Below are 12,408 nucleotides of genomic sequence, written 5' to 3'. Positions count from 1 at the left end.
CAAGGTTTAGTTCAGTGCTGGGTTAAACAGCGGCTGTATTGCAGCGCCCGCATGATCGCTCTATTGGGAAACACGACCCACTTAAGTTCCCCTTAGAGTTTCCATAGTACAGTGTGGACTCCTCAGTCCAGCAGAGAGCAGCTTCACTCCTGAATCCTGCAGATCATTGGTACTCAGGTCCAGCTCTCTCATACCAGAGGAGGTGGAGCTGAGAACTGATGCCAGAGCTTCACAGCATCTCTCTGACAGACCACAGCCATTCAGCCTAAACATACAATAGACAAAACACATAAAGAACTGTGATTAAGGGCGCACTCACCCTAGGCCATACGTCTGTTTTACACCTGTACCGTGCTCAAGTCTAGATTGTTTGGCTAGTGTGAGCACGCCAACCGTACTCAAGACCACTTCAATTCTGTAGCATGAGCACTCTGGGAGAGGTGTGCTCAGGAGTTGTTTAAACTTGAGTTTTCCGCTCACGGGGCCGAGCAGCGTCTTCTCGTCTGCCTCCACCGGGTCAAAGGGCACTATAGAAGCGCGATAAATCTGCGTTAATTTTTTAATGCGTTGTTTTTTCTGTGATTAATTAATCAAAATGAACGCGTTAATTTGACAGCCCTAGTTTAAATAGAATTTAGCCGGGCGATCTCTAGAGAGAATAAAGTACTGTCTCTTCCCTCTCTCTCCTTTTACCGCTCACTCGTGACCTCTCACCCTTCCCCCAGAAGACCCTGAAGTCTATTTATCAACGCATCCTGTTGGTTAAACCCAACGGGCCAATTGCCCTGTCAGTTAGCATTGCTGCGCTTTAAAACCGTACTCCTTAAAACAGAGGTTTTGGAGTTTAACACGCAGCTGCGCACGAGGTTGAACGTGATTGCTGTGAAACTACTCGTACAGGATCAGCTGATTCCTAGCTGACTCGGTTTAAACTGCTTGGAAACCGGAAGTACTCTGATTTCTAGTATACACCAGCAGATGCAGTCTTAACTTATTGGTGGATGCATTTAGTGCTATAATTACCAACAAAAACTTAATGGGAATGTAAAGTGAACTTTAATATAATAAAACTATAATAAATAAAAACACTAATAATGTTGACATATATTATGAAATAGTCTAGGCTACTTTTTGTGGAAATCTGAGTCTGGAATCTGCCCTCACCTACGTCAATCAATTACTTGTCATTGTTTTCTCTTGGTATGTGTATGCAAACGTGATTACTTAATTAATTGAAGACAAACTAATAGGCCTATGCGAGTAATAAGGGTGCATGCCTATAAATTACAACGAGGAGCAAAAATTATATTTGCTGCACTGCATTCGAGGTGTTGTGGACACGGTGGAAAATCCAAGGAAAGAAACCACCACCACGCTCCGAAGAAAGGCTATTTGGGATAATCTGTCAAACACATTCAACTGTAGATTTCCAAGCAGAAGACCGAGCAGCCCGACACATTTAAGAAATCAGTGGAAGCGCTTAAAAGTAGAAGCGCGTAAAGCTCTTGCTGATTAGCACGACCAAGACCCCGTATTGTACTGAAGGCCTATCTGGTGTAATAAATGTAAATGTATCATACCTATTAATAATAATCCATAAAACTAATTCTGTGTGTGTGTCGGTTATGATGGAGCCTTGTTTCATCCTGCAAACTGGTTTAGTCTCCTCTAAAACCACGTCAGTTTCGAGATTAAACTAACACGCACAAAATACGCCCCCTAGTGTCTGATGTGAATTTCTCTGAAGACACAGCAATGGAGATCAAGATAAAACGCAGCTGCAGGTAAAACCACAAGTACATGTAACACAGCAATGGAGTTTAAGACGTCATGTGACTTCTTGAGTTTAAAACTGTGTTAAACTATAAAAAGTGGCTAAGCTAGCGACAGAGCAATTGCCCCAACGCGTCCATATAAGCAAACGTACTGAACAGTAGATATTGATAGCTAGATATTTGAATAAAGCAGTATTTAACTTTCTTTTTTTTTTTGTTAATTCTTGTCTTTCCTTATTTATTATTAGAATTTGACTTTTCACCCTGGTTACGAAGAAATGTGTTTTGCGATGCAAAAAAAAGCATGTTATTTTAATTTGAATATTCTACTATGAGGTATATTGGGTTGTTATAATAAATGATATTAGCGAACCTATAGAGATGTTTTATATATTATTATAACGTTTAGATTCTAGCATTATGTTTATTGTGTTGTGTGTATTGTAATACATGTTATTAGTGAACCTACAGAGATGTTTTGGAGGCTTTGACCACTGGCAGCAGCCTCAGAAGACCCTCCTCTGAAGCAGAGTATTTATTCAGGTCAAACACGTCCAGCACCTCTTCTGACGACAGTAAGATGAAGACCAGAGCTGACCACTGAGCAGGAGAGAGAGATTCTTTGGAGAGTCTTCCTGATGTCAGGGACTGTTGGATCTCCTCCACTAGAGAATGGTCGTTTAGCTCATTCAGACAGTGGAACAGATCGATTCTTTGCTCTGTAGAGAGGTCTCCATCTATCTTCTTCTTAATGTAAGAGCCCATTTCCTTACTGGTCTTTGAGCTACTTACTGTCTTTCCCAGCAGTCCTCGTAGGACAATCTGATTGGTCTCCAGAGAGAGGCCCAAGAGGAAGCGGAGGAACAAGTCCAGGCGTCCGTCCTCACTCTGTAAGGCCTTGTCCACAGCACTCTGGTAGAGTTTGACATTTCCTTTGTTTCTAGAAAAAATAGACCAGAGGAATTGTCGTTGTCCTGAGAGCAGATTGTCCCCAGTGTCGATGAATGACATAAAGACGTAAAGGGCAGCCAGAAACTCCTGGATGCTCAGGTGGACAAAGCAGAACACATTGTCCTGGTACAGCCCACACTCCTCTTTAAAGATCTGGGTGAACACTCCTGAGTACACTGAGGCTGCTCCGATATCGATGTCACACTCTGCCAGGTCTGCCTCGTAGAAGATCAGGTGGCCTTTCTCCAGCTGGTTAAAAGCCAGTTTTCCCAGAGAAACAATGATCTCCCTGCTCTGTGAACTCCACTCTGTTTCAGCTATCAAACGATACTTCCTTTCCCCCAGCATGGACTGAACCCTCAGGAAGTGGCTGTACATCTGAGTCAGGGTCTTGGGCATCTCTTCCCCCAGCTGGGATGTTTTGAAGAAGTTGTCCAGAATTGTAGCAGTGATCCAACAGAAGACTGGGATGTGACACATGATGTGGAGGCTTCGTGATTTCTTGATGTGGGCGATGATTGTTTTGGCCAGTGTCTCCTCTGTGAATCTCTTCCTGAAGTACGCCTCTTTCTGTGGATCGGTGAACCCTCTCACCTCTGTCACTAAGTCAATACACTCAGCAGGGATCCTATTGGCTGCCGCAGGGCGTGTGGTTATCCAGATGCAAGCAGAGGTAAGCAGGTTGCCCCTGATGAGGTTTGTCAGCAGCACATCCACCGAGGTGACCTCTGTGACATCAGTACAGATCGGGTTTCTCTGGAAGTCCAGAGGAAGTCGACACTCATCCAGACCATCAAAGATGAAGACAACCTGGAACAGGTCATATTTACAGATTCCTGCTTCTTTGGTCTCATTATAGAAGTGATGAAGAAGTTCCACCAAGCTAAACTTTTTCTCTTCTAGTAAATTCAGGTCTCTGAAAGTGAAGATAAACGTGAAGTATATGTTGGCCTTGTCTTCAGCCCAGTCCAGAGTGAACTTGTGTGTTAAGACGGTTTTACCAATGCCGGCCACTCCAGTTGTCATAATTGTCCTAGGTTTTTTCATTGGTTTATCTTGTCCAGGTAAGGGTTTAAAGATGTCCTCACATCTGATTGGTGTTTCCTCCATGGCAGCTTTCCCGGAAGCTGTTTCAATCAGTCTGACCTCATGCTCCTGGTTGACCTCTCCACTGCCTCTCTTTGTGATGAAGATCTCTGTGTAAAACTCATTCAGAGGCGTTGAATGTCCTGCTTTAGCGATTCCCTCAAACACACACCCGAAATTCTTCTGCAAATTGGATTTTATTTTATTTTGGCACTCGACATCAGCAGATCCTAAATGAGAAAAAAACAGAAGACATCAGTTAGTGTATGGTGATCAGTGGAAACAGAGGAAACAGGTCAATGTTTCCTTTAAATTATAAACTTCATGATATTTATTGGCTTCATTACTTGTGGTCGGAGAAGTTGGTCTTGAGAAGGACTTCATGTTACAGAATCAAAATCTTCAAGACTATTTTGTTATTTCCACAGCAATATGATTGGTCTAATGATAGCAATACTGATAGTGAATCAGTGGAAAGTGACTTACTATGCTGATATAACAAGATAGTGCTGCATCTCTTCCACTGAGTTATTCTGCTGTTGGTATGCTGTACAATGTCTAAAGGTGTCATTGCATCGTTTTTTTATTCATTTTGCGGTGGTCACTAGTAGCAATAAATCCCCTGTGAGTCAGTTCTGGTGAAAAAATGCTCTTGTGCTCCTGTTTCACGCTGTTCTAGTGTGGAGTGGCTGTTGACAGGCTAACAGCACTGTCCGTCATAGAAATACAAACAATTAAACTACCAGAGAGACTCAGAGAGAGGGAGAAGGAGAGAGAGACAGAGAGAGACACAGAGAGATCTTTTGGCCAAGATAGAAGAGTTGAGGAAGAAATGTTTGGGTTGGACATTCATTCACCGTGAGCGCGGCCCGGGCACTCCGGCGACTCCCAGCCGTCACGACTCCCCTCGTGCACCGGTACCGCGGGCACCGTGGTGCCGGACCAGTAATACATATCTGGATCAAACCATTTAACCTGATACCCCCACTACCCTACATATCTGGATCAAACCATTTGACCTGATACCCCCACTATAACCCCTACATATCTGGATCAAACCATTTAACCTGATACCCCCACTACCCTACATATCTGGATCAAACCATTTAACCTGATACCCCAGTGATGTTGATAGGTTTTCAATGTAGTGAGTCCCCGGGACCCACAGGTGGCGAGTTGGGTGGGTCCCTGAGAAATTCAATGGGTCCAGACTCCCCAGTTTAAAAAATGTGTTTCTTTTTTATTAGGGGTCCAAGCCAACAGGTTGTTAGGGGTCCAAGCCAACAGGTTGGATCCCTATTGTTTTTGTAGCGATTCTTCTTCTTTTTATACTTCCCGCGCTAAAAGTGGGCCCACAGCCCAAACCGTAAATGGTGCGGACATGCCAATAGCATGACTAGATCCAGGTCCGGCACCGCTACTCAGATAACAAAATCCATACACGGCGGTCACTAGGTGGCGCTATACAAAGGAAAGACTCGGGGCTATAACTCCCACACCGAACCTCCCACAGTCAAAAACTTGTACCCACATATTCACTGGAGTCTGCTGCATCTTTTGGCATAGGCCACGCCCATTTTTCTCAAAATCGCGAAAACCGCAAAACTTTCCCTACTCCTCCCACATTTCTTGACCAATCAACACCAAATTTTGCACACGACATCTTCAGACGCACGCGCAAAGAAATTATAGGACAGTTTTTTGATCCAACGAAACGGTAGCGTTTTGAATATTGGTTTATGAGCTAAATTAGACGTGGAAAATCAAGAATCCAAAGAAATCCAAAATTAGACATCGGAACGAGTCCAAATTTTACACACATGTTGGTGCTAACCTTAATGTCGTTCGATAACAATTTCGGAAAATTTCGCCATTAGGGGGCGCAATAAACGAGGAAATTGTATATCTTCTACAAAATGTCGCCGCGAAAACGCTACACTGACTTCTCGCTACTCCTACCAAAGTCAAATCCTTTGTATCCACAGATTCAGGGTAGTGTTTTGAACACATGCTTCGCGTTGTGCCGGCGAAATGCACATTTCTTGTCGCGTTGTGCCGGCGAAATGCACACTTCTTGGACCCCTGCATAACTGCTTGCAGTTCTAGTTATTATTCTATTTCTTAAATTAAATTAATAGTGTTAAACTCCTTGATGGTGGTATGATATGGTTATAATAAACGGATATATTAATGTATGTTCAAAATGTATCTGAAATTAAACAAATACAATTCAAAATCTGAAAAGTTTATTGCAGAACTGTCACAGTGGCATGACATATTACATTCAAATCAAACTGGATTTTTGTAGCATCATAAATAGCACCAAAATAAATTACTAGAATTCAATCAAAACAAAATGGTGTCTGTAATACCAAAATAACATTTCAATAAAAGTGCTGATTTTAACAATTAACAATTTTTAACAAATGATTTCAATAAATGAATTGTCACCAAAATCTTATCTGAACATCAACTAAATCAAATGAACTGAGTCACTGTGAAACAGAGTCTGCCTGTTTCTCGAGAAAAACGGGATCTCGTTGGAAGCGCGATGTATGCGCAGGCGCCGTTTGGGCATAACAATATGGCGGCTGCCAATGTAGTTTTCATCACCACCACCGGATTATGTTTCATTTATTTCATTACAGCACGTCCCCTAAACGTTGCAACATATCGACACGAATGAGCACAGCATCGAGCAGTGGAAACGTGGGTTTATTTACTATGAAGTACGTATTTTTAATTGTTGAAATGAAATCAGCGGTGACGAGCTAGTTGTTTTGGTAGCGGCTAAATTAGCATGTCGCGATACTTTGTACAGGGGATCACGTCTGCGCCGAGTAGATGCGCAGAGGGTTGAAACAGCGCTTGTCCGGTCTGCTCACAAGAAGGTTTCTTTGGCCAGTTACTGTGATTAAACACAAGTTGTTTAATGTTCACAATGTATCGTTTTTCATGGGGAAAATGAGATGCGTCCCCGGGACGCATGGATAGTGAGTTTAGTGCGTCCTTTCAGATTTTAATGCATCAGGGACGCAGGACGCGTACCTAGCAACGTCCCCCACTACCCTACATATCTGGATCAAACCATTTAACCTGATACCCCCACTATAACCCCTACATATCTGGATCAAACAATTTAACCTCATACCCCCACTATAACCCTACATATCTGGATCAAACCATTTAACCTGATACCCCCACTACCCTACATATCTGGATCAAACCATTTAACCTGATACCCCCACGATAACCCTACATATCTGGATCAAACCATTTAACCTCATACCCCCACTATAACCCTACATATCTGGATCAAACCATTTAACCTGATACCCCCACTACCCTACATATCTGGATCAAACCATTTAACCTGATACCCCCACTACCCTACATATCTGGATCAAACCATTTAACCTGATACCCCACGATAACCCTACATATCTGTATCAAACCATTTAACCTGATACCCCCACTATAACCCCTACATATCTGGATCAAACCATTTAACCTCATACCCCCACTATAACCCTACATATCTGGATCAAACCATTTAACCTGATACTAGGGCTGGCCCGAATGACATTTTTCAGGCTTTGAATACTCGTTGGTTTTTCGAGCGAGTATTTGAATACTCGTTCCAGAAAGAAGCACCATCAAAAACAACATTAGTAATCCCTATATATTCCCTGGAACCGATTTTGACAGTATCTGCATATTTTGTTGAAGATTTAATAGCTTTTGAACGTTAATTAGTAGGCCTAAGTAAGTTCCAAGTCAGCAGTCCTCTCTGCCATATCAGCCCTTAAGGGAACTTTTCAATTCATCCTGGAACGTGCATCTTTTCAGGGAATTTGTACAATAAATCTATAACAAATACCGAATATTGATTGTCTTACGTGTCCATATTATATCCATTATATTGACCGGGTATTCCCAAGACGCTCACGCTCTGCAGCAAGCCAGTCACAGTTGATTGGCGCGGCGCTGTACAGCGAACGTAAACAAACAACTAAGCTACGGTTAGCATTTCGCTAGGCATTACTTTTCCTCCCGAGATCCCGCTAATGTTGCGTTATAAAGTTAAGGGAAACAAGATATCTATTCTTCCTCCACCTCTCTCGCTTCTCTGCTTGGTGTCGCTTATAGTTTGGCTCCCTCGCTCTGGTAACGTTACGTAGGAAAAAACGAAGCTCCGAATACTGATTTAAGCTTCGACTACTAATTTTCCGTACGAGTATTCAAATATTCAAATAATTCGGGCGAGCCCTAGTAACTACAGTGCAGGCCCATTGGGGCCCGGAGCTCGGAGGGACCCGTGTTCTAAGCCCCACGGTGAGTGGTCTCATGGCCCAGTCAGGGCAGCTGCACCTGTTGATAGGGCCTGGTGCTGGAGCACTGATCGGCTAAAGTACCTTAGCTAAAAAGTACTTTTTCAGCATTTGCATATGAAGTACCTAACCTTTATTCCCATCATATGCTGGTTCTTTCCAGCTTCCACCAGTTAATATTAACAGTTTGGGATTCTGGGATATTCTTTATGTTGACTGCCAGTAATCCATTGCTACGACTTCACTGAAGTTGGTCCACAGTTGTCATCCCTTTCCCGAGATTATTTTCTTTTATGCGAGGGAAAGACGTGACTATCGTGGTGAAAATGAGCGCTCCATCATTAATGGCCATCAATCAGTCAGTTAGCCCGTTACTGTTTGGGGGAATCCATGTGCAGAGGGGGAATAAACCATTTTGTGCTTGTCGATCACCATTTTGTGCTTTCTGGAAGGGGTCTGGAAGTGGTAATACTAAATAGAGATTTAGTATTACCACTTTAAAAATTAGTGTCAGTGGTTAACCGTTAAGGCGAGGGTTACCAAACTATAAAAGGTATCCTGTCAAACAAGCAATAACACCATTGATCCAAGGAATACGGAAGCACTAAGTAAAACCCCTACCTCTCAAAAAAGGTAAAATGTATGCCACACAAATGCAATCCCGAGTGGATGATAATGATCACTGGATCCCAGTGAATTAAAGGACAAAGAAGCTCCCCTCTTGTTAAAACAAAGCTGGCAGAGACCGTTTCTTTAAAAAGTTGATTAATGGTAACAACTCACCCACACCAGCAGGAGAAGACATCAGACCCAGGGTGGAGCATAAGTGTTGGTCCCTCTTCTTCATACTATCAATCATCGCTTGACTTGCTCTCTCCCCTTTATTGATCACCATGTCGATCAGACGACGTGCTTGGTCTGCTTTGGTCCTCTCGGCCATCACGTAGTCCTTTTCCTCAGGACTGAACACCTTCTGCTGCCAAAGGTCATCCAGGAGACCTTTGATAACTGGTTCTGAAACTCCCTTCACAAATTCAGAACGGATCCTTTGAAGTTCCCCTGGAAGAGAAATCAAAAGGCAATATGAAATGACAATGAGCAAACACGATACTTGATTCATTAAACTCATCTTTATTGGGGTAAAGATAAAACCGTTTGTTGCACCAACTTGTTCACTCACAACATAAAAATTCCTTAAAACGAACAACTGTGATAGTTCATTGTTTCTAATTCAGATCAATAATTCAACTTGAGTTCACGTGACTACGAGGCGTGGCACGGTAACTTCCTCTGCAAGGTAACCTTAACACCTTTATTGTTGCTCTAAATATTTGCAAACAAACTTCAAAGTAACGGAAAAGGTGCCTAAGATAAGGACGCGTTAATGTCAGGTGTTGGAAATCGCAAAGAGACTAGGCAAACTGTAAAGCAGCGTGATACCAGTTGGCGAGCTACCAAACAAATCATGGCAGACAAAGACACACCCAGCTGTGCCTTAATATTAGTTCACGGACAGGCAATGGACTAAGATCCTAAGATCCTTCTTGTTATGTGTGTATCTGCCTTTTGGCAATCTCTTTGTATGTTAGTTGCTTATCCCCCATCCATGTGCGTGCAGACCCTTTATAATTCTAGGGCAAATTTTTGTTTATTCTATTCTTAATTATTATCTGCTCCTGTCAGCAAATTAATGGGTAAAGTTTTTCAATGTAGAAGAGGATATTATGACCACTATTGAACTACTGCGTTGGAATGTAAAAGGGATTTCCAATAAAACAAAGAGATATTAAATAAAAACACATTTGAAATCCCTGGAAAGTGATGTGGCAATGTTACAGGAGACACATTTAAAGAATACAGAAGCTGTTAAGTTAAGACAGAGATGAGTCGTTCAGGTTTTTTCAGCACCGGGTACACGGGCTTCTAGAGGTGTCCGTACTTTAATAGCTAAACGCTTATCGTTTAAGTTAACGCAAGAAATAGTGGACAAAAATGGTAGACATATTATTAGATCGGGTTTCTTACACAACATAAAGTGCACTTTGGTGAATGTTAATGCTCCTAACATAGGGCAGACCAAATTTCTTCCTAGACTAAATTTCTTTCTAGACTTTTCTGCTGATCCAATTGTTATTGGGGGACACTTTAACCTGGTTAGCGATCCTGCAGTAGATAGATCTAGCCCCACACTCCCTACTGATAGGTCTCTCCCTGTAGCATTTAAAGAATTAAACAAATCTTTGGCAATGTCTGACATATGGCGTGTTTTGAACCCTTGTGTGCGGGAATATACATTCTATTCTGTTAGGCCGACGATACTCAACTATACATCACGGACATCAAAACCTGGATGGACCACAACCTCCTCAAACTCAACGGCAATAAGACTTAAAGTTATCATCTTCAGTCCAAAAACCATCATCCCCACCTCCCAGAACTCACAGGACATATTTGATTTAAATGGCCCTCTCCCCCTTAAAACAATTAGGGAGGACAGTAAAAGATGGACAGTTCTTCCCATTTCATTATGGGCCAGAGCAGAAGTGGTGACAATTAATATTTTACCAAGATTATTATTTCTTACATCAGCAATTCCTCTTAAATCCCCTCTTTACTGGTTCAAAGAAATTATTAAATTATTCTCTGATTTCTTGTGGAGTAATAAAAAACAAGAATCAGATACAAAAGATCATCCAGATCGAGGAAAATAGGTGGATTGGGAGTCTCAGATATTTATTCTTATTATCTTGTTTATAATGCTAGGTTTCCTTTGTTGTGGGCCTATACAGGCCAGAGTGAGTTAGGAATGGGTTGAGGAAACAATTTTAACCAACCAAGACAAATCTTTCTCCCTCACCGCTTTATGGCATTACCCCAAAACCAATTTGAAAATAGTCAATCCTCTTATTAAATTTTCCCTGTGAGGTACTAGTTACACAGAAGCGTCTCCCTTTCAATGGAGCATACTTACCTTCATGCCCTATATGAGTAACCCCTATTAAAAGCGGGTGGAAAACATTAACAAACAAATATGATACCCCAACATAACCCCTACACATCTGGATCAAACCATTTAACCTGATAACCCCACAATAACCCAATATTTCTGGATCAAACAATTTAACCTGATACCCCAACATATCTTGATCAAACCATTTAACCTGATACCCCACACAATCTGGATCAAACCTTTTAACCTCATACCCCACGATAACCCCTTCATATCTGGATCAAACAATTGAATCCGATACCCCCCACAACAACCCTACGTATCTGGATCAAACAATTGAATCCGATACCCCCACAACAACCCAACATATCTGGATCAATACCAACGCAATAACCCTACATACTGTATCGGGATCAAACCATTTAACCCCCAAGAGGAAAGATATCTTCACATTGAAGTAAAAAAGTTAGAATTTAGTCTGAACAGAACAAATAATAGTCTCATACTGTTCTTAAAATTAGAAATTCTCCTGTTGCCGTTAGGGCCAATTTATTCTTAGTTTTATTTTATTGAAAATTACCTCCCACTGCTGGCACTTTTATGTTGGTTGGAGATGCCTCCTGGAACTCAATATAGGTAGACAGGATGTGAGGCCCGTTAGGGGGCCCGCATTAGGAACACGCCATACAGTCGGGAGCGATATCGCTTTTTGACCACGAATGCAAACAAGAATACAAACAAGAAACACTAACACGAATGCAAACACAAATACAAACAAGAACACAACACGAATAAGAATAGCCAATACGCCCCTCCTCTCTGGAGGGGCGTCCATCTTTAGGCTCAGGAGGTATACCCATATAGTGGTCACTCTTCATGGAGACACAGCTGGGTCCAGGGGAGTCTGCTCTCTGCTGCTGCTCTGGGCTTTAACACAAACACACCCACACACACACACACACACACACACACACACACACACACACACACACAGCTGTTACTCAGACTAATGATGGAGTCATCACTGCTGAGCTCTGAGGTGGACAACAGTCACAGACAGAGAGATGCTCTTCTTACCTCTTAGCTTTTGCTCCGGCGGCCATGTTCCCTGACAGAGTGTTTTAGAGGTAGAACCCCATCCTCTCTCTCCTCATCCATAGTAGACTGGAGACCTGGACACAAACACAACTCCTTCTAAACTTTAGCTGTTTATTGAGAGAGAAGATCATTGTGACTGCGTCACACTAAAGCATTATGGACGTCATAGAACATAAATATGAACCCCATGATATAACCACACTGCCCTCACTACAGT

The 12,408-nt window shown here is 42.2% G+C and overlaps 1 protein-coding gene across 1 annotated transcript; it reads right to left on the bottom strand.

Annotated features, from left to right (window-relative positions):
• Positions 1–209: 209 nt before the first annotated feature.
• On the bottom strand, positions 210–12,000 carry LOC115540968 (NLR family CARD domain-containing protein 3-like). Its single transcript, XM_030352663.1, has 4 exons — positions 11,950–12,000; positions 8,927–9,202; positions 2,568–4,042; positions 210–265 (listed from the first exon to the last, which is right to left on the bottom strand). Exons 1-4 carry the CDS (start codon positions 11,969–11,971, stop codon positions 230–232), a joined length of 1,809 nt encoding a protein of 602 aa, XP_030208523.1. The 5' UTR covers positions 11,972–12,000; the 3' UTR covers positions 210–229.
• Between the last annotated feature and the right edge of the window lie 408 nt (positions 12,001–12,408).

Source organism: Gadus morhua, chromosome 3 (genome assembly GCF_902167405.1).
Source record: "Gadus morhua chromosome 3, gadMor3.0, whole genome shotgun sequence".
NCBI lineage: Eukaryota > Metazoa > Chordata > Actinopteri > Gadiformes > Gadidae > Gadus > Gadus morhua.
The sequence above is the reverse complement of the archived record's forward strand: the minus strand, read 5'-3'. Positions and strand labels throughout refer to the sequence as shown.